The sequence below is a fragment of the Hoplias malabaricus genome, chromosome 18 (assembly GCF_029633855.1).
Source record: "Hoplias malabaricus isolate fHopMal1 chromosome 18, fHopMal1.hap1, whole genome shotgun sequence".
NCBI lineage: Eukaryota > Metazoa > Chordata > Actinopteri > Characiformes > Erythrinidae > Hoplias > Hoplias malabaricus.
In genome coordinates this window covers 29,634,921-29,658,290 of record NC_089817.1, presented here as the reverse complement: position 1 = coordinate 29,658,290, position 23,370 = coordinate 29,634,921, and the positions used below count along the sequence as shown (strand labels likewise).

At 45.0% G+C, this 23,370-nt stretch overlaps 1 protein-coding gene across 1 annotated transcript in view; it reads right to left on the bottom strand.

Annotated features, from left to right (window-relative positions):
- Window positions 1-226: 226 nt before the first annotated feature.
- LOC136674233 (CXADR-like membrane protein) overlaps window positions 227-23,370 on the bottom strand; it is a 61,589-nt gene continuing 38,445 nt past the window's right edge. The window contains exons 2-7 of the mRNA XM_066650129.1: window positions 10,418-10,575; window positions 8,420-8,618; window positions 6,417-6,584; window positions 5,190-5,312; window positions 1,328-1,469; window positions 227-590 (exon numbers count right to left, since the gene is read on the bottom strand). Coding sequence (XP_066506226.1) covers window positions 227-590; window positions 1,328-1,469; window positions 5,190-5,312; window positions 6,417-6,584; window positions 8,420-8,618; window positions 10,418-10,575 — 1,154 coding nt within the window. The remainder of the gene's footprint in view (window positions 591-1,327; window positions 1,470-5,189; window positions 5,313-6,416; window positions 6,585-8,419; window positions 8,619-10,417; window positions 10,576-23,370) is intronic.

The window sequence follows — 23,370 nt, the reverse complement described above, 5'->3', positions numbered from 1 at the left end:
CCAAGCATGTAGAGCTGTGATGGAGGGCTTCACGTCTCAGAGGAAGCATTTACTGGCCTTCATCCTCTCAGCCGGCTAACACCATATGATTTGGACCTCTTGTGAAAATTATAAAGTCTTTGTGTTTACAAATAAAACACTGTACTTATCTTCACATAGAAAATCAACAAAAATCTTCAGCACCCGACTGTGTGTGTGTGTGTGTGTGTGTGTATGTGTGTTGAATCTAGACAGTCTGAAAGGCCTTAGTTTGGGCCGGGATCATCACTGGGGTGGCCCCCATCCGGGTCAGGTTTGCAGGGCTGAGTTTGGGCGGGCTGGGTCTGGGGCTGTTGTGACTGGGGTTAGGATTAGGGGCGGGGTTGGGAATGGGTTTTAGAGGGGGGTTTATGTGGGTGTAGGCGGGGGGCTGCCCATTCTCTTTTAGTGCGGCGGGGGCCGGGGGAGGTGGGCGAGGCTTGGGCCCCCGGGGGCCACTGCTGTGGACCATGGACTGAGTGGAAGAGGCTCCGGAGCGAGAGCTGCCTGAGCGAGAGGACGACAGAGAGTTGGGCTTCACCAGTTTCGCCTTGGGAGCCTCTGCGTCTTCCCTGTGACACACAAATGTTTATATGATTAGTGATGGCTATTTGTTGTTATTACAGTGACATTACAGTATAATATGTGATAATTAGCATGTTATAAAGTGTTTATTGGTAATGTATCATCTTGTGAATGGGTAGACAATGAGAGAGAGAGAGAGAGAGAGAGAGAGGATGGTGAGTGGTGCCAGTCCTCCACTCTGCTGCTCTGAGAGATTGTGCAGTGGTCGACTGACTGTCTGGACGCTGCTCTGTCAGCAGTTCTCTGACTATCGCTATAAATCACCCAATATCTCTAAAGCCCTGCGGTGGACTGCTCCAGGGCTCTGCTGCAGAGGAACAGGGGAATGGCGCTCCCTCCACAACATGCTGGACTGACCCCACCCAGGGTGTGAAGCGCTCCATCATGGTTTCGGAGCAGGACAGCGGCCTCGTGGGTAAACAGAGCTCACTGAGCCGTCTGCTCAGCGTCTGCATTTTTGATGCTCTGGAGTTCTCCAAACCTGCATAATTTATCTACACACTTGCAGATAAACATATGAACAGGTCTGTCCATATGATAAATTACAATACCCTACAGGAAGTATAGGGGGCGATATAGTATCAGTTATGTTCGTTTTCATTTTGTCCCATTACACATGTGGGCTTTCCTGACAAACTGCAATACCCTACAGGAAACACAGGGGGTGATGTGATATATAAAGAAAAAAATGGGCAGTGTTAATCATGTGTTGTGATTGGCTCACCGGATTTCATTGGGGGTCTCCTCCTCTTCGTACTTCTTCTTCTCCTTCTTGCGGAAGACCAGCCACACAATGAGGATTATGAGGAGGACCCCGAAGGACACACCCACCACAGCTCCTGCCACCACACCCATCCCCCGCACATCTGGAAAAGAGGGAGGCACGGCAAAATCAGCACTGACGTTCAATGGTGCACACGAAGTTTAAGCTCTATATTTGTTATACAGTGTGGGCCATTTATATGGATACACCTTAATACAATGGGAATGGTTGGTGATATTCACTTCCTGTTTGTGGTACATTAGTATATGGGAGGGGGGAAACTTTTCAAGATGGGTGGTGACCATGGTGGCCATTTTGAAGTCGGCCATTTTGGATGCAATTTTTGTTTTTTTCAGTGGGAAGAGGGTCATGTGACACATCAAACATATTGGAAATTTCACATGAAAAACAATGATGTGATTGGTTTTAACGTAACTTTATTCTTTCATGAGTTATTTACAAGTTTCTGACCACTTGTAAAATGTGTTCAAAATGCTGCCCATTGTGTTGGATTGTCAATGCAACCCTCTTCCCTCACTCTTCACACACTGATAGCAACACTGCAGGAGAAATGCTAGCACAGGCTTCCAGTATCCGTAGTTTCAGGTTCTGCACACCTTGATGGTATGGTGTGGTATGTGGGGTACAAAGATAGTGGGGCCATTCTTTATCAATTGAAACCGCAAGGCCACTGGATATGCGAAATTGCTACATGATGATGTGTTTTCCTCTTTATGCACTGAAGCTGGCACGTTCCCTGAGTTTTTCCAGCAAGATGGTGCACCACCACATTATGGGTGTCAGGTCATAGATGAACAGTTTCCAGGAAAGTGGATTGGTCGTCGTGGGTCAGTTGAAAGGCCCCCAAAGTCTCCCAATCTGACCCCTTAGACTTTTATCTTTGGGGTCATCTGAAGGCAATTGTCTATGCTGTGAAGATACGAGATGTGCAGCACCTGAAACTACGGATACTGGAAGCCTGTGCTAGCATTTCTCCTGTGGTGTTGCTATCAGTGTGTGAAGAGTGGGAGAAGAGGGTTGCATTGACAATCCAACACAATGGGCAGCACTCTGAAAACATTTTATAAGTGGTCAGAAACTTGTAAATAACTCACGAAAGAATAAAGTTTCGTTAAAACCAAGCACACAATTGTTTTTCTTGTGAAATTCCCAATAATTTTGATGTGTTACATGACCCTCTTACCATTGAAAAAACAAATATTGGATCAAAAATGGCCGACTTCAAAATAGCCACCATGGTCACCACCCATCTTGAAAAGATTCCCCCTCCCATATACTAATGTGCCACAAACAGGAAGTGAATATCACCAACCATTCCCATTTTATTAAAGTGTATCCATATAAATGGCCCACCCTGTATAATAGCACAAAGCAATATGGAATGCTCTTGAACAGCGGCACATGGTCCAAGGGTCATGTCAGGAGCGGGCTAGAGTAGTGTAAAACTCCTTCACTGGGCTGTGGAGCATTGGAACTGGGTTAATACCCTGGATGAGTGGGAGTTTATACCCTGGATGAGTGGGTGTTTATACCTTGGATGAGTAAGTGTTTATACCCTGGATGAGTGAGTGTTTATACCCTGAATGAATGGGCATTTATATCTTGGATAAATGGGTGTTTATATCCTGGATGAATGGGTCTTTATATCTTGGATGAGTGGGTGTTTATATCCTGGATGAGTGGGTGTTTATATATTGGATGAATGGGTGTTTATATCCTGGATGAGTGGGTGTTTATACCCTGGAAAAGTAGGTGTTTATATCCTGGAAGAGTGGGTGTTTATATCCTGGATGTGTGGGTGTTTATACCCTGGATGAGTGGGTGTTTATATCTTGGATGAATGGGTGTTTATACCCTGGATGAGTAGGTGTTTATACCCTGGATGAGTGGGTGTTTATATCCTGAATGAACAGGCGTTTTTACCTTGAATATATGGGTGTTTATACCCTAGATGAGTGGGTGTTTATATCCTGAATGAACGGGTGTTTATACCCTGGATGAGTGGGTGTTTATACCCTGGATGAGTGGGTGTTTATATCCTGAATGAACGGGTGTTTATACCCTGGATGAATGGGTGTTTCTATCCAGGATGAGTGGGTGTTTATATCTTGGATGAATGGGTGTTCATATCCTGGATGAATGGGTGTTTATACCCTGGATGAGTGGGTGTTTATATCCTGAATGAACAGGTGTTTATACCTTGGATATATGGGTGTTTATACCCTAGATGAGGGGTGTTTATACTCTAGATGAGTGGGTGTTTATACCCTAGATGAGTGGGTATTTATACCTTGGATAAATTGGTGTTTATACCCTAGATAAGTGGGTGTTTATACTGTAGATGAGTGGGTGTTTATACCGTAGATGAGTGGGTGTTTATACTGTAGATGAGTGGGTGTTTATACCGTAGATGAGTGGGTGTTTATCCCCTAGACGAGTGGGTGTTTATACTCCACATGAGTGGGTATTTATACCCTAGATGAGTGGGTGTTTATAGTCTAGATGAATGGGTGTTTATATCCTGGACGAGCAGACGTCTGCTAACCATTGGCTATATAATGCACAATGAAAGTCCCCCGGAGTGTGAGGTACAGTACAGCGTGAGGAGGAAGTGGTAATTTATGCTCAAATATCCAAACAAGCTTCCCCGTGCACTGCATTGCAGATACTGTACCTAAAGCAATGCATCTCCTGTACCAGGAGAATACTCCAGCAAACACAACAAGACATTAATCAAGCCACCTCTGGTCGCTTTTTCCTTCGCACAAAGTGCTGTATTTCTTCACATGAGTAAGTTCCCCTCTCGTTCGCCCAATTAATGCTTCCTCGCTAATTCCATCTCCAGCCACATAATTATGCGGAACGCAATCGCTGGCCTCTCGCTGGTGGAGAGATAGGAACAGACCAAGAAAACAAAAAACAAGCAGATTAATGTTTTATTTGGATTTTTAAGCCTGCTGATGAATGAATCATCTTACTCCCAACAGGATGAGCATCACGGACATCTTCAAACCCAAACCCTGCTCTTAATGCTGGCCCTCTTTTGTTCAGCCGTAATGAGGAACTAAAAACAGATGCATGGGGCACAAAAAAAGAAGCAGAACTCCTTTAATGAGTGTTTTTCTTGTGTGGGCGGGTGACCAGCGAAACCAGCTTCAGAGTCTTACCATAAAACAGGTCTTTGCTGTCGTGACTTGAAATGTTTCTCCTTTCACCTCAGTGTTATGTGTTTATGAGATGGGTAAAGTTTATGAACTTCATTTGGCTAACATCAACTTTGAAAATATTAATAGCGTGTTACTCTACCTTTGATATGGCTTTAATACGGTTGCTATGGTATCCCAAGTATTTTGCTTGGAATAGTTGCTATGATTTACAAGGTGGTTGCTATTGTGTTGCTTGGCACCTGATATTTTCTCCCAGGTGGTTGTTATGGTGTTCCAAGCAATTGCTAATGTGTTGCTATGTGATGTTATGCTGTTGCTATGGTGTTCCAGGTGGATGCCAAAGTGTTGTTAGGCTGTTGGTATGGTGTCTTTTCTTGGGTCTCCATCCAAATCCAGGTACTTCTACTGATTTCAATATTAATTAAGGACATCAATATTAATAATTTATGGGTGATTTTATAGTAGGAATGCACAATAATTCTAGAATTATACTGGTAATGAAATAATCAGTGATATAATTAGGTTCTGATGTACTGTGATTAGTGATTAGGATCACAAACACCACACAGACTCACCCCAAAGACACTAACCGAGCTCACACACACACACGCACACACACACACACACACACTTACAGTGGATTTTGACCTCCACCATGCAGCTCTCCTCTCCCACATCATTACTGGCTGTGCATTTGTAGACTCCTGCACTTTCTCTGGTTATATTCTTCAGCGTCACGATTTCTGGATTCTTCAGATCTGAACAGAGACACAACAGAGTCACATTAACACAATCACAGTTGATATTTATAGCACTTTTCAAAATGGCAGTAAATCTTCTACGGATAAGTCCTGTCTTCTGAGACTCAGTCCTCTCAAAGTCCAAGTCTTTAAGTCACAGCTGCAGTCCTAAGCTGAAAGAAAACAGTACACAGTGTGTATATCAAATATAAACCCTATTCACTATGTAACATCTATGTAATATCTATGTAATTATATCTTTATTATCACACTATGGTCATTGACATGTTGAATTCAATATAACAATATATCAATAGCCCTAGACTACCGAGGCTTTATGACAAACACTTATAGATGCAGCTACGTATGTTTATAAGAACAAAACATTATGTAATAACTGATATACTACGATGTAATTTGTATAAATGTGGTATAAACTGAATATAACAAAATATCAATACCTCTAGATGTCTGAGGATTAATGATTAGACTTCTGATTTTTAGTCTTATTAGTTAGGCCAGTGTAATTATGCTAAAACAGCAATAATAATAATAATAATAATAATAATAATAATAATAATAATAATGACTCAGGCTTGCATTGAAGTTGCACAGTGCTTTCATATACACATTGAAGCTTGTAATAGCAGCTAATTGAGGAGCAGCAGAGCACTGGAGGAGGGCGAGGTGGTGGTGAGCTTGGGGGGGGGGGGGGGTTCTGATGTAACTGATGTAAATTAAATCTGAGGCTGCTTGCTGTGTTAAATAGACCCCGTGGAGTCTTCAACCACAATCTTCATCCTCCGCAGGGGAGGGGAGAGTCGGTTCGTCGTGGGTCGGTGGGAAACTTCTCTTTAAGGCTTTGGGATCTGATGCGAGTGGAAGCGAGGGCAGGAGGAAGGTTTCAAATGGGATTCCATCATGTCGGAGTCATGAAAGGGTGGGAATACACTGTATGGCCAAAGGTTTATGGACACTCCTTATAAAGAGGACATTCAGATAGTTCAAAATGTACTCCAACGCGTTTTGAGTTGGATTGGAGTCTCTACTGGACCTATCATCTTCCTGGATGAGTAGAAGCCTACTGCCTAAACAGAAACGTTAGATGGGCAGGTAGCTTACCCAGGAGAGCATGAGGGGGCAGTTTCCCCACATATTTGCCCTTGTCCAGAACCCGCTCCCATTTGTAATGGATGGGGTCCGATCCGTCTGAGGATTTACAGCTCATCTTCACATCGCTGCCTTCTAACAGCCGGCCCTCCATCCAACAGCGGGGCTTTGACGGCTTCACTGTGGAGAAAACATGAAAGAAGGCCTGTTTAGCAAAGGCAAAGCTCATACAGTACTGTGCAAAAAGCAGAGACCACCCGTTCATTTCCAAAACAGCTGATTCCAGCTACCAGCTCCAGCAGGAAAGACCCCAGACCACCAGGACACCCCTACAGTAAGTACGGTCTTGTTTTTTTAGGGTGTAATCGAAAAACCCATACCATCAGCCAGAGCTACATCCTGCTACCGGACACTTGTGTGGTCAGGACTGCGTCTCTGGAAGGCGCCGCTTTAATGCTCCGCAGTGGCCACCCGATATGAGCATAAAAGGACCCCCGCCTGGCCATTAGCCCGTGCTGCATCACCAATCACATCTCCCCCCCTCTCCCTCCCACCCCACCCTACAATGCCTTTCCACCACAGCCATCAACATCTGCTCCTCTCCGGGTTTTTCTGCTGAGTGCGGAGAACCGGAGCACTCGCTGCAGGATGCAATTAAAGGAATGGACCAGGATGCAGGACTTTGGGGGGAGTGGGGGGGGGGAGTGGGGGTTGTAGAGGAGTGGGGGGGTTGGGAAAGGGGGAGAGGGAGGGCCCCTTTACATCTCGTCCCGCTGTCAGCATCGCTTTACGGCGCTCTGAGGAAAAGCGCCCGGGCCGGGGCCTCCTTCCAAAGCCATTATCTCGGTGTTGAACAAGACAAATGCTAATGTTCCTCACACAGAATCGAAAGTGTCGTCGCAGGGCCAGCGGCAATTTGTACCAAATGTGATGCGTAAATTCGCACCACGCTGCTTTTAAACGTCTTTATAGCGAACAGAGCAGGGGGGCGGGGGAGGGGGGGGGCGGCATCCTGCAGCGGGTCCAAACAGAATCGGCATTGAAACATCTAACACACTGAGGCTGAGGGTTATTACACTCTTTGAAAGTCTTTGCTTAAGCAATGAGCCGCAAATTAGGGATGGGCCAGGGTGTAATCGATGTTAATCATGGTGTGTGTGTGTGTGTGTGTGTACTCACATACTCTGCATACCTTTTATCTGCTTGAATTTAAATATATATGAACTACAAAATAAAATGCTGCAAGTGTTTATGTTGTTATTTCATCTACAGCTTGTAAATGTGTCAGTAACTGACTGAGCTTGTGAAACTGTCTGGAAATTATTCCTCAAACTTCGAATGTCTATTAATAATATAATAATATAATAATAATACATTAAATGGGCACCACTTTTGAATAAGACCACACTTATAAACGTTTATAAAAGGTTTATAATCTGTTCATTAAATGTTATAATACATTAATAGCCATTAATAATCAGTTATAACACATAGATAGAAAGGGCAAGGGTGACCTGTTGTTTGCCAAATAGTGAACCCACATCCATCTACACTGTTAAACCTGAGATCTTGCCAGAGACAGACCTTACTTTGTTTACTCCATTAAACCTGTTGGATTCAGCCTTTTCTATTTCTGTGTTACAAATGATAATCAATGGCCTATAACGTGTTTACAACTCAATTAATAAACACTTAATAACCATTTATAAGTGTAGTCTTATTTTAAAGAGAAAGCAAATAAATGGAAAAAAAATAACTTATGGTCGAGTGTAACCAAATTTTCGACCATCACGGCTTAGCCCTTTTAGCTCACGCCATATCATTAAAACACCTCCCTCTTTATTCGCTAGCCATAAGCTGAGTGACATTTCCGCTGCCCGGCAGGCCCTCGCCACCAAGGGACACGGTCCCTTGTGCTATTTTTGGCCGTGACATAGGCCTGTGTCATGTCGTCCTGAGTCCAGGCGCCTGTTAGCTGGCTCCTTTAGGGAGTAGGTGGGGGAGGGGGGTCTCACCGAGTACGATGAGGTTGACCGTGTTCCAGTGGTACTTCCCCCCGTTCTTGACCTTGCAGCTGTACTCTCCCGAGTCGCTGAGCGAGAGGTCGCTGATGGTCAGCGAGGCATCCCCCTTCAGGTAGTCGCCCGCCAGGGACAGCCGGCCTTGGTCGCCATCGTTGGGGTCGTAGGTCCGGCCCGCGAAGTATGTGATCACCTGATGGGAAAAGGGAGAAGTTCTTTGGGTTAGTTGAGACACTAGCGGCATACCTTGAATCATGGTGACCAATGGTTTGGTCAGTCGTTTTCAACTTTGGACTTTGAGGAGCTTATAGATTTCAGTCCTTCCCTTGTTTTAAAACCCCCACTTTAACTCGGGAAGTCTTGCTAATGGCCTACGAGTCTCAAAGGCATCTTAGCACAATGATTCTAGACAGACCATCAAAGCTAAGACTCAGTTTACCAGTTAAGGTGAACCTGCTGCTGGGAAACAGGGCCCTGATTAGCTGGGTCAGCTGAGTTGCACGAGGAGAAAACAGCATCCAGGGTTGGGAACTAACTGACCTCTGCCATTGTCCCCTGGGCACCTTCAAATGTGAGTGTAGTCCCTGTTTTTTCACATGCACTTCAGCCCATGGAGGCCTCTGCTAAAGATCTGAGTTAGATCAGGTGTACTGGAGCAGGATAAACAAGGTCCAGTGTTGAGAAGCGAGAGCCTGGGGGAGATGAGAGTGCAGTGGCGTGGGCAGTGAGTGTGAGGCTGGCAGTGGACAGACAGGGGGCATGTGCGAGTCACACGGCAGGCCTGCAGTGAGTGTGTGTTAAGCGCTGATGCCACGGTGAATCATCGTTCCCTCGCGCCGGGTCATGTTTGACTTTTGTCGTCCCTGGCATGCGCTACCTACAGTCGGAGCGCCAAAAATACCGCGCCGCAGCTTCCCCGCACATGCTGACCTTTTCACTGATAAGCACTTTGGAGTTTTCAGTTCTTTTCCGTCCAAAAAAGCACAGCTCTTAACTGCCAGCCAAGGAACGTACCCTCGCTATGAATCTGCTGCTTAGAAATGCAAGACAAGGTGGTCCTAAAATACGTCAAGAAATTCACTGTGTAATCGCTTCCAGGCAAACAGCTTTTACTGTCTGTAAAAAAAAAACACAGTCCTCTCAGGCGAGCGCAGCAGGGGCTCGGTTTCAGCTTAAAGGCCGAGGCTGGACTCTTCCCGCCTGCTGCGGTGTGTCAGATTGGCCCTGAGGGAACGGCTTGGACAGGGGCCAGATTCAAATGAAAAACTTGGCACCTCTGCCAATCCTACATCATAAAAATCAGGGAAATGTAGCAGCGCGGGGCTAAAAATGAACAGAGCCTCTAGGCATGGGTGGGATTCTCAGACCCCTGCAATATGACGTGTGGATGAAGATGGGTTTCTGGAGACTATTCCTTATTAAGTTTACCCTGATTCAGACTTACAGCCGCTGTCCACTGGCTTTTAAAGTGTATAGAAAGTACTTCAGCGTTAAATTCAATATGTTTACACATTAATGCAGCTCTGTACAGTTTCAAAGCTCCAAAACTCATCATCTGAGTTGTGAGGGGTGGGTTTTGTCTGGGAATGATTGACAGTGGCGTTGGCAGGGCAGAGGCTCCAGTAGGACAGCGATAGCACTACTGAGAAGCTAGTCGGATTAGCTTGAATTTGGACGCCCCTGCAGCTGAAATGTGGCTAAAACCTGAATTAGATTGAATCTACTATATGAAGAAGACACCCGGGACCGAAGGAAGCCTGTTAGCAGTGGACATGCCACTTCTAGAGGCGAGAATACCAGCGAGGTAGGGTCGGGGGAGGTGGGCTGCAAGATCTGACATCACATATGTCAAAGTGAGCCCTACCCACTTAAATCCAACAGAAAAAATCGATTTAAATTTCTGTGTGTGTAACATAAACAGAACTCTAGCTGTTGTAAGTGGGGTTCATATGGATTCATTTAAAGGGCAAAAATGTCCTCAGGGTCTCTCACCACTTTCTGCTTGGCGTTGGGTTTGACCAGCAGCCACTCGATGTCCAGCAGCGAAGTGTCCCCCTGCCAGAGCTGGTGGTGGCAGGGCAGCGTGGCGTTGTCACCAACCACTCGCTTCATCTCCGTCTGCCCACTCACACAAACTACACCCAGTACTGCTGAGAGAGAGAGAGAGAAAAAGAGAGAGAGAGAAAGAGAGAGGGAGAGAGAGTCTCAGAGATCAGGACAATAAGCATCAGACAGAGCAGAACAGGACTCTAAAAGGCTTTGTCCGGTTTTAGTGCCGGACAGAGGAAAGGGCGGCTGGATCGTCCACATTAGAGCAGGGCATCCCAGGGATTTGCGCCCGGTTCCTGGTGAAGGATGATACTGTACCACAGGCCTGAGCTCAAAGGCCTGAGTGTGGCATCATTTTAATGCTCTGATCTCCCGGGATTGGAAGCGGATTGCGGTGGGTGTGCGGGATGGGAACCCAGGCTGGGTTCAGAAGTCCAGCAGCCCACCACACAGCTACCCGTCCATTCCTCCGCCATAATCTCCTCCAGGAAATGTGCTTTTCTTTTCACAAAAGGCAGGAGTAACACAGCACTGGAAATCTCTGCCAATACCACAAGCAATAAATACACAATCAGACTGCGAGAAAGTATACCCTCACAGGTCACAGGGTTCGTAACGGCCTGGTCTTCAGACTCTCCAGGAAAGCTTCAGAGAACATCAAATAGGGATTACTTTCTAGTTAGGTCAATGTTTGTATTGGAAACCCCACTCTGATGTCTATAAGCACTACTACTGCCCTCCACTGTGAACTGGGTGGTCTTCATCTGGAGCGTAGCTTGCACAAGATGTCCCCTTAAAAATAGCAAACAACCCTTTTAGATGTTATATAAACAATGCATTAAGTAGTGCATTAAGATGAAGACTATTTATTGAAGACCTCTTTTTCACAATGAAATGGAAACTAGATGAGAATTACTACAAAATATTTTGCACTTTTTATCAACACATAAATGCTAGACAAAAATGTGAAAAAAACTGTTATTTCTGATTTTTAAACAGAAAACTACAAGAAAATAAAACAGGAAAATGCTCTTTTCTCAGTCTGTTTACTGTTGTCAGTGCAACAAATTCAAAGTAAATGCAGTCAGTGAAGAGGAGTTGAGTCCCAAAGAATCTGGGAGTCACTCATATCAATCGATTAACGATTCACAGAGTTGAATCTTTTGGAAAGTCTCTTTTGCAGAGAAATTTGAACCAAAAACATTAACATTAAATAAATCCAAAATGTATTTGAAGAAAAAAACATTTACCATATTCCTTTCATAATTTTGGATGTTAACATGATTTTAAATGTAATATAATTATTAAGCAATTGCTTAAGGAAATGTGTGATTAATAATATTTACTAAAATAGTCCATCCATTCATCCATTATCTGTAACCCTTATCCAATTTAGGGTCGCGGGGGTCCAGAGCCTACCTGGAATCATCGGGCGCAAGGCGGGAATACACCCTGGAGGGGGCGCAGTCTTTCACAGGGCAACACAGACACACACACATTCACTCACACCTACGGACACTTTCGAGTCGCCAATCCACCTGCAACGTGTGTTTTTGGACTGTGGGAGGAAACCGGAGCACCCGGAGGAAACCCACGCGGACACGGGGAGAACACACCAACTCCTCACAGACAGTCACCTGGAGGAAACCCACGCAGACACAGGGAGAACACACCACACTCCTCACAGACAGTCACCCGGAGCGGGAATCGAACCCACAACCTCCAGGCCCCTGGAGCTGTGTGACTGCGACACTACCTGCTGCTACTAAAATAGTATTCATTGTAAAAAAATACCTGACTATATGTATTTATTTAATTTAATGGACTAAATCTACACTAAAATGTTTGGAGGATTAATTCATTTAAACTACACTTAAACTAACCATAAGTTAAACATAAACTAATACTCATTTTAGTCCAAAGACTAAGACTAAAACTAGATCTAATTAGCTGCCTAAAGTAACACCATAGTGCACAAAAACTAAAGCCTATTTTTCCCCTCTCTCACTCACATTTAGCAGGTGGAAGGTTCTCCACTAGAGGAAGCCACTGTCGATCTTTTTGAATACACAGCTGTTGGTGCCTTATAAGACATTGTGTGCCATTGTCAGCTTTGGTTTCCTTTCATCAGAACCCTTTTTTTACAGAGTAAGGTCAGAGGCTGTTATGTACAGGGTACTATTAATATACAATGGCTCACTCTTCAGATTTTGAGCGACCCAGGGTCTTAGAGTCAGAGCACAGGGTCTTCTTCAGCTCTGAGCCATTACCTGCTTTAATCCCACCGCCAGGAAATATCTGAGCCCCAATGGCTATCCGTAATTAGTGCACTCTGGTGTGCGGAGAGTGGGATAATTGCTAACGATTGCTCTATCAAGACCTAATTACGCTAACCTGAGCGGCCATCAGGAGCCGGAACACGGCAGGATGGTGGAACTGGGTTGCGTTTGGTAAAATAATGGCTCTGCGTGTGGGACGGGGTGCTGTGAAAGTGGTCAGTAAAATCCCTGACGTCCCTGGGCCATTGTTTCTCGCTTCTGATCTCTACGTGTGGTGAGAGTGGTGTCCAGTGAAGGCAGCATCACTTTCTTCTCCGCTCTCGCTGTGTGATGTGGATCTGACAGAGCTGTGTCCGGTGACTTTGTCCAGTTTGAAGGGTACGGACCTGATGGTGGCTCTATAATAAGACGAAGCGATCTGTGGGGAGGAGAAATTTACTGGAGCACAAGTGCCCCCAGGGCTTTGCTCTATGTCTGTCTCTCTCTCTCACACACACACACACACTCATTCAGCAGCGCTCAGCCACAGAGCCAAAGAGCCTCTTGCTTCCTATTGTTAATGAGTGCATACACACACACACACACACACACACACACACACACACTCACACTCACACAAGACCAGCTTGCACTGAATGGGGCCAAAGAAATACATACTGTAGTTGATCACTGTCTGTGTGTGTGTGTGTGTGTGTGCGTGTGTGCGTGTGTGTGAGAGAGAGAGAGCCTGGGGGTCTTTAATGTGACTACTTCATCATCACCTTCATCATCTCTGAGGATATTTACCAGAGCTTTTGGCTCAGATTTCGAACACTTCTTTACCGTTAATAAAAACTTTAAATCCTCTTCTCTTCTTCCTCATCCAGTTCACTGTAATCTTGACTGGGAGCATCTCTCTCTCTCTCTCTCTCTCTCTCTCTCTCTCTCTCTCGGCTATAGCTGGAAACTGTGCTGGAAGGCGACGGAGATGTGCAGAGATTGGATCTTTATCTTCAGCCTTTGAAGAATCAACCTCACTCTAATTATTTCTAATGCCTCCCATATCACCCACTCCCTCCACAATCCTCCAACACCCCTGCTCCATACTCCCCCCCCCCTCCCCCCCACAGGAGACTCCACCTGGATCGGCTTGATCTCATTTCAGATTAGGCTTCAGTCCTAGATGTAACACCCTCACAGCCCAGATAAGCACTTAATAGGCGTCTGATATCCACCGCCGTGGCACACTTTCGCCTGTTTACTCGTCAACAAAAGACAGCCTTGGCGTTGTTTTCTAGAGTCTGTGATAACGGCACTAATTACCGCAGCCTTGCTAAGTCTCCTGCAGGGCTGGGTTGGTTTGACGTTGAAACAGTCCCCGTCGGAATTGGAGAAAGTCTGCATTATTGTTTTCTCCAGAAATATAATTTGTGTCCAATTCCACAAGTCAGTCAATCTCCAATGATCACACACAGTGCCCTCAGTCTCGGGAGGCTGCCATATCACAGCTAGCTGCAAGCAAACTGCACGGATCTGGCACACCAGCCAAGAGACACCGTCTGGGGAGGTGGGAGGTGATCCTACCCTTGATACCCATAAACAGTGAAGCTCTCCTACACTCATTGTCTATTGTGTCAGCTTTACTGATACAACGTAGTGACATTGACATAGTGGTGGTGTGTTATTGTTTGTTGTGGATCAAGTGGATCAGACACGGCAATGCTGCTGGAGTTTCTTGCTTGATGGATGTGTAGCTTTGTGGTTATATGTCCTGCCTTAATTGCTTCAGTGCAGCTAAAATAACTGCCTTAATTCTCCCTTAAAAAACCAACTCTGCTACATCACAACATGACTTTCTCCTTTGCCACCCTTCAGCTCTTCTTTCTGTGGGGATCTAATTACTCCGCTGGTTCCTTATACGGTCGTGTGCTCAGCTCCTCGACGGCTCTACAGTGGAGGGAACTGAGGGAAGTGCCTCTCCAGTAAACAAAGTGGGTCAAGAGGTGGCAGAGCTGAGGAGGAAGCGCTTTGTTTTTCTTTGTTTGGATTCTCTACAGATGCTTCACTGAGGCTTTGCTGGAAATTGCACACTGGGGACGCACACACACAAGTGGGTTTATGCTCATTTTTGGGCCGTCACAGGATGTGATTCAAAGCAAAGCTAATCTTAAACAGACGTTTCAACCTATAACTCCATACATTTTTAATCTTCAGGTAACGGAGCTTAAGATTACGGTTAGGTTTAGGACTCTTCTAAGCTCTGAAAAGTCATTTGTTTTCAGGAACACACCATGGACAAGACACTAGTGCATTACAGGGCTGCTTAATGGTGATCTAGAGCCTTGTTCAGGGTGCGTTCCTCGCTTGTGCGCTCCTCCCAGGACCCACAATACCCGAGTTACAGAGGATAAAACCACCTACTAAGACAGAACTTTGGAGGTGTGGCCTCAGGCTCCTGTGAAGAGCTGAGATCCTCCTGAAAGTGTTCAGCAAGGGACTCAGCATATGTCCCCACAATGTAGGAAAACAACCCCGTGTTCTATTCTGTACTGGAGTCCAATCACACGATCTTCTTAAGGGCACTTAAATCACACATATGCAGTGTGAGCACCACCTGTGAAATACTGCCCTCATTACACTTTAAAAGCCTTCACACCGCAGATAAATAACACCTAGCTCTCACAAGCTCTCAGACTCAAAAGCAGAAGACAACACACAGAGGTCTAGTGCCAAACAACAACAAAAAAACAACTTCATGACCGCTCCATTTCACACCTCAGCCGTGTTCAGACAGGTCCACCACATGCTGGAAAAAATAAAAAATAATAAAAATGTCTGTAGTTTTACGGCAACCTTCCGGGACCTGAGGCTGTGATGTTATGGCAGCAGAACTAAGGCTTGGTGCTTATACTCTAGAGCGACTGGAAAGAAAAAACACTCCATATCTGTGCCAGGACACACACTTAAAGCACATCTTCCTTGATGCTGTTACACATTGCAGGCATTGCCAGTGACAGAATCATGGAAAAGTCCATGAGAGTGGCAGCTTAAAAGGCAATAAAATGCAAAACAAACACAAGGTTCAATGAGTGTATGTTCCCTCCCTGTCAAGATACTGTTGATTTCAGATTTGTGGTACTATTCAAGTGTAACAACATGCTTATTACATGTAATAACATCGATAGCATAAAGATGATACGAATTACATGAAAAATCTGTACTGACACCAGGTCGTTTTGTCTTGTTTTCTGTGTTTGAACGTAACTCATGAAGCAAGTATCAGCATTCATTCCTTTGAATCTGGTATTCATAAGCTTTATAAACAGCTCCACAATTCATCCTTTCATTCATTCATTATCTGTAAGAGCCTACCTGGAATCATTGGGCGCAAGGCAGGAATACACTCTGGAGGGGGTGCCAGTCCTTCACAGGGCAACACAGACACACACGGACACTTTTGACACAACGTGTGTTTTTGGACTGTGGGAGGAAACCCACACAGACACAGAGAGAACACACCACACTCCTCACAGACAGTCACCCGGAGGAAACCCACGCAGACACAGGGAGAACACACCACACTCCTCACAGACAGTCACCCGGAGGAAACCCACGCAGACACAGGGAGAACACACCACACTCCTCACAGACAGTCACCCGGAGGAAACCCACGCAGACACAGGGAGAACACACCACACTCCTCACAGACAGTCACCCGAAGGAAACCCACGCAGACACAGGGAGAACACACCACACTCCTCACAGACAGTCACCCGGAGGAAACCCACGCAGACACAGGGAGAACACACCACACTCCTCACAGACAGTCACCCGGAGGAAACCCACGCAGACACAGAGAGAACACACCACACTCCTCACAGACAGTCACCCAGAGGAAACCCACGCAGACACAGAGAGAACACATCACACTCCTCACAGACAGTCACCCGGAGCGGGAATCGCTCCTGGAGTTGTGTGACTGCGACACTACCTGCTGCACCACCGTGCCGCCCAGCTCCACAATGTATATGATGAAAACAGTGGTTCAGTGACCCTTCATTTATTATTAATAATAATAATAATAATAATAAACTCTAAAAGGTGCAGTCTAGGGATTTCGCTTTATTAATAAAATGTAATTAAACAGTTATTATCTTGAAAGCCATGATCTCAACACAATGTTCTCCACTGACCTTAAGTCTGCACTTCAGGTGTTTTCTGTTTATTCCCGTGAGTTACTTAAACGTAACACTCCTTGAGAATTAATCTAGAAATCCAAACATATTTTTAGAAAATAATAATAATTAAAAAAATTACAATTAAAATATCTGTTGAAAACCTGTGGAAATACATTCCACTTTCATAGAAACAGACAAAAGAGTTCAAACGGGACCCTGGCAGAGAGAAACCGGGGCTGTTTTCTCTGATCAACTCCTCCGCCGAGCAAAAGCAAGAGCAATTATTGGCTTTTTTTTTCTGATCAAGTATTCCGAACACAGGCCTTCGTTTGCATCTGGCCTGCTGCGCTGAGGTCATGAATATTTCCCCTCCATTACAATCAAAGCCTGTGCCTTCAGGAGCCACTTTGAAGGGAGGAAGGGATTCTTAATCAGTCCCCTACGTTCTAGTCCACTGCGGAGACGTCACCCTCCAGCCTGGACGCTACCAGATGGACACACTCTGTGGGACTGACTGAACTCAACTGCATTTAATTGTCCATTATGACAGTCACCCATTTCTAGACATTCTTATTGTAGCAAGGAATCAAACTCAGGAAGGCAGTGGTGTTAGCCACCATGCTAACCAACCAGTGCCTCAGTAAAGAAAATCTGTTCAGACTTAAAAAAGTCATATAATCTGCTCTAATCTGTCAATTCTAACCCAAGTCGACAGATCAGAGGAATTGGCCATTTATCAATTTTGATATTGTCCAATCTGTTTCAAAGTTTCATGTCAGAGATATCATGCAGCAGGTAGGTGTACTGCACTGGAACTGTCTGAACGCTACGTCTACAAATAATGTTATTCCGATTGTGTCCTAAACAACTGGAAACCTACTGTGTTCTTTTGAACCTTAGCTTTGAGATTTAAAGAGAAAGTCTTAAAAAACCCTTCCTATTGTCCAATTTGCCCGTAAAGAATTCGAAACCCTAATGGGCCATAAAAATTCATGATCTGGACATCTCTAGTTACTGTCCACTTCTCTTTCCATCTCCAGCAGTGGCCCCAGGACTTGATGAACACCTAAAGTGACTGCATCCTAACTCTGGGTGGTAGAACCCATCATTTGTCCCGAGCAGAGAATCAGATACGTCGATAGCTCTCTCTGTGCTAGCCAGTAAATGCTGAGGAGCACAGAACTGTGGGAACGACATGATCCAGAGTAACACACCATTCACAGACACTGGGGATTTAGACTGAGTTTGAAAAGGCAGCAGGAACCCAAACACTGTATTCTATTACTACAGTCTGGTTTAAACTTTAGAATAATAATACATATCAAGGTTGTGTCAAGGGTGGTAATGCGTGTTCTCTGCACTCTGAGGAACTCCTGAAAATTCAAAACTCAAAAGTGAAAGTACATTCCAGTGTGGAGGAAGTGGGCAGCCTTGCCCTTAAGCGAGGGAATGACTCAACTCACCTGAGGTGTTATGTAAACATAGGGGGAACCAAGGCTCAACCAAAGGAACAGATTTGACTTCTGTACCACCTCTTGGGTTTCAGGAGCTCCTCTGAGTGTAGGGGCTGTGTTTGTGACCAGTGGTATCCTAGATGACAACTGTTATGTTACAGAAATGTGTAATGAATGTTGGGAATAGTTTTAAAGGGTTTAGACTCTGTATGTTGTCATTTATCAGTGGCATTAACCATTTATGTTCTTGCTAGACCCTGTAGTTTATTAGAGATGATTTGACAGCTGTGTGCGCTAATTGCTTTGCTACTATCTTCCATTGCTTATTAGCTTCTGTGCAAAACTGAAGAATATAACTTTAGCTGCCAAGCGTGTCTTCACCCACTGAACAAATCTGAATAAATCTGGAAGATTTTTTTTCTCTCTCTTCTTTTTGACCTGTGTGAGGCGAGAGCTTAACACCAGCAGCTGTGTTGTGCTGTTTAATCTCTGGCTGAATGCACAGCTCTCTTTGTCACCACTCTTGGACTTGGGCCAAAGATAGACAGCCTAGTATCCCTGCACCCCACCACCACCACCACCAACAAAAACAACACCGCGGGCTTTACCCACAGATCTGGCAACCCACCCGAATGCGGAACTCTGAAAGGCAAAGCCCAGATCCCATCTCTGACTGCCGTTGGCTTTGGTCCCCAGCTATCCCTGAAGAGTGAACACAGCCTGCAGCATACACACACACACACACACACACACACACTCACACACACACACACACACTCAAACATACACAGGCACTTGCACTGTGTACTCGTCTTAGCTTTATCCTCTTAATGAGATCGAAAATCTTGCAGTGGGAACCACTGCAGTCCCCTTAGAGCAAAGCCCAGCGGAGCTCCGGTCTTTCTCTCACACACACACACACACACAGCTCAGTGCCACAAACACAACCACAGAGTGGTGCAACACTGACACAAACTGTCTGCAATAGTTCAGACCATCTGCAAGGTTTGCTCAAGAAGAAGCTTGTCAAGAGATCTGTGCAAATATGTGCCTAAACTTGCAGGATCGATCCATACCAGAGGAAGACCTACAGTGATGAACCTGGAGGCTTTTGCATCATTTTAGAGCGATATAAAACAGAAAGATTCATCACAGACAGTTTGTACCATCGGCCAACTTGCCTTCCCAGCCTGCTCAGAACCGGGAGATCAAAGCAAGGAATACGAGCTGATTTCCTTAAGGAAGACAAACACTGCGCTTCCAAACCTGCGCCTTCAAGTTTGGGTCGATACAACACAGCAGAACTCAGAGATTCAGGTTCACATCCGTATCATCAGACCTGCTCTGTTTGTCCAATGTGCAGAATGTAGCAGAAAAAAAAATCATCTCCCAGCAGTTTGGCTGAGCAACTGTAACAACACACACTATGACCAAAGGACAAGGTAATTCCAGTCAAAAAAGGGTTCTGATCTCTGTTATTTATTTATTTATTTATTTATTTATTTATTTAACCCATTGTGTGAAATACCCCTTCATAACCAGGGGTCCCTATGTTCTACTATACTGGCCACTTAAGTCTTTTTTCAGTATTACAAACTATGAATCAGCCCTTTGAAACCCTTGTGTCACCTCCAGGGTGTGTTCCCGCCTTGCGCCCAATGATTCCAGGTAGGCTCCGGACCCACTGCGACCGTGATCAGGATAAGGGTTACAGATAATGAATGAACGAATGAATAAAAATATGAATTAACAATTAAGATCACTACTGCATCCTTTAAGTACAATGTAGAATCAGAATTGGCCACGGTGCTTACACACAGAGGAATTTGTTCTCTGCGTTTAGCCCAATCCGTGCAGTGAAACACACATTTACACACACACTAGTGAACACTAGGGGGCAGTGAGCACACATGCCTGGAGAGGTGGGCAGCCCTAGCCACGGCACCCAGGGAGCAGTTGGGGGTTAGGTGCCTTGCTCAAGGGCAGTTCAGTCATGACCTGCCGGCTCTGGGTATCGAACCAGCAACCTTCCTGTTTCCCACCCACCAGGCCACGGCTGCCCACAACTACATAAAGTGCATCATACACTTATACAATAAACAATATCAAATAAAAAACACACCTCCGCCTCAGCATCACACGTAAGAACCATGGTCCAAGAGGCAGGTGCTGTATTTGTGAGAAACATTGCTGCTGTTTTCCCCAGCAGAGCAAACAGAAGCGAGACAAGTGATCAATTCCCTACAGCGCCACCCTGTGACGCCCCAGTGCTACTGCACTGATTAGTTAAGAAAATAAAGGCAGAACTTCTCAGAGGGCAAAACTGGTCCTGTTTTATTTTCTTAATTCATTTTTAGGTGTTTATATATATTTTTTTTACTCAGTGGGGTCAACAGAGCACTACATGTTCTTTTAGTTTCTTTTTAGGGAACCCTCCTAAAAAGTATGGGGGGGTCATGGAGCCCCTGAGACCCCCTGTATTTGCCACTTTGGTTTTACCCGTCACCATTACTGGAAACACAAACACTTCAGAGTCGATAACATCTCTCTTTTTCACCACTCTGCTGCAAATCAATGGCAAACATTTCTGTCAATCGTTGGCGTAAACATTAACATGGGCCGTAAAGAAAGCCAGCCGGATCCATGCAGGTCCTCCGCCTGCAGCCTTGCTCTGTTTGTCTTGAGCCCCTCCAGCCCCTCAGGCCCGTACTTCAGCATTGACCTGCGCAGATCAATACGTAATACACTTTTTCTACGGCCCGAGTCCATTTTGCTGCAATTTGCAACTTTTATGCCCATTAGGTGGAAAATATAGCTGACCGGAGTGGGCAGAGGAAGAGGCAAAATGCATCTTTGTCTTCCACAAGCTGATGCTGACTGCTCCACAATACGAGCTTGGCGCATGCAAAACCTAAATTGCTGGATCGCTCATGGCCTCGTTTGGTTTCCTTTCATTAAACGTAATGGAATGGCCTCAAGGTTAGACAACATTCCCCCACTCTGCCTCTCTGCTTTACCGCCCCCGTGTTTGAAGAAGGGGGGCTATAAAAATATGTATAAATGCCAAAGGATGTCGGTGCATAAAACATGACTAATTGGAACAGCAGTCTTAAAGTCTGCGCTGGTTTTAGTTGTAAAACTCTAAACGCTAAATGGTACACGTTGTTAAAATACTGCGGTTTGAAGCCTCCACTCCGACCAGATCCTGCAGCGCTCTAAAAGCGATGGGACACTGTTGAAGTCTCGAACACGGGGTTACCACATCAGTGACAAAAGCAATTTGTCATGTGCTTTTCACTAGAGGACGCCGAGGCTAGCGCCAGACTTTTGGGGTTTGGAGGAGGGTCTGAGGGTCTGAGTGTGGAAATAACTCCACAGCTGGATGTTAGGCATTCCACATGTTAATTAGAAACAGACATTCACTGGTCTTACTCTTTTGTTTGGAGAAAGTGCACTTTCCTGAAAGTGCCTTAGACCAGGAGTCTGAATTAGGTCTGTGTTAGGACACTATTAGCGTGCTACCGTGTGATGTAGGATTAGGTTCAGGTTCTGGGGCTAAATTAAAGGACAATCAAATCAAAACACTTCAAAATTTCGGCAGAATATAAAGAACTGGTGAGATAAGTTTTGGTATTTTTTGCTCCTGAGCTCCCCCTACAGTTGCATAGTGTACCCACCCTCCTTTTAAAGTTACACAGTGCAGATTCTGCAGTGCTGAGCCTGGAGCAGCAACAACAGAATCTCTGCTCTCCCTATAATTACGGGTCACATCACAATGATTATGAATACTTTCAGGGGAATGTCTTTCAAAAATGAAATGATAAAATCAAAAAGATAAAAAATCTCTCCCACATAAGGCTCTGCAAATTTAAACATTTCCACACAGTCGTTTTCAGGGTTGTCTGGTTCCATTCACTACCACGGTAACCAACTCTGACTTAACCATTTCTTTAAAACGGTAACGCAAATCCCATCATGCCTTTGTTTACCAACCTAACCTCTTCATTGTGAAGAAATGATGAACAATCAATGGACGTCTCCTGTGCGGTTGGGGGTAGGGGATTGTGGAAAATCCGCAGACTAACAGATATTTAATTCTGTTTTTTAGAAACAAGAAAAACAAGAAACCAATGTAAAGGAAGTGTCTTAAAGTGAGAAATACCAAGGCACTAAGACACACTGACCTTCATTTTATAAGAGTATGTATGTAAGACATTTAACTGCGTTCCTCATAAACCTCCCGAGCAATTTAGTAAAGCTCAGTGATGTAAGACAGTGTAAAATGTTCCGCTGATGCCCAGACATTTCTGCTATCCAGGCAAGAGGGAGCGCAGTTTATACAGTTTATAATCACAGGGAAAACCGCAGATGCTTTTAATCATTCATACTTCCCCATATCCTTAAGACAAGGGCCCCTGCTGTAAACACAGTGGAGAAGACACTATGTATTCTTCAGCAGAAGATGATGCAGTCCATTAAAAGTTGCTTCTCTCCCAGTAAACGGTGGACCAGTCCCGGTATGTTCCACATTCAGTACCTGGATGGTTGTTTTAGCTTCCACTTACTAATGGTGGAGAGAAACACAAAGCATCGCATGTTTTCCCAGGAAAACGATCGTGTTCCTCGTGAGGAAATGCCAAAGGAAATTAACCGCCCACAAGAATTGGAAGGTGAAGGTAAATTGACACCAGACGCCGAACGCCAGGTTTCTGCAATAGCTCCACATCGATTCCAAGCACTTTTAACTCAATACAAAGCAGAGCAGTTCCCTGGCCATTCATCCTAGTAATCACATCACCATAGTGATTTTCTCACCCGGCCTCAAAACCCCACTAAACCTCCCTTTATGTGAGGATGGAGATATTTCAGCAGGCTTGTTTTCCAGCTATAAGGATTGAAAAAGCTGTTGCTCCGGGGTCCCGAGCCACAAGGGGGCCCTGGTGAGCACGTAGTATATTTTTAATTTCATCAATTTTTTATTCATGTTACATCCTGAATGTCTCCTG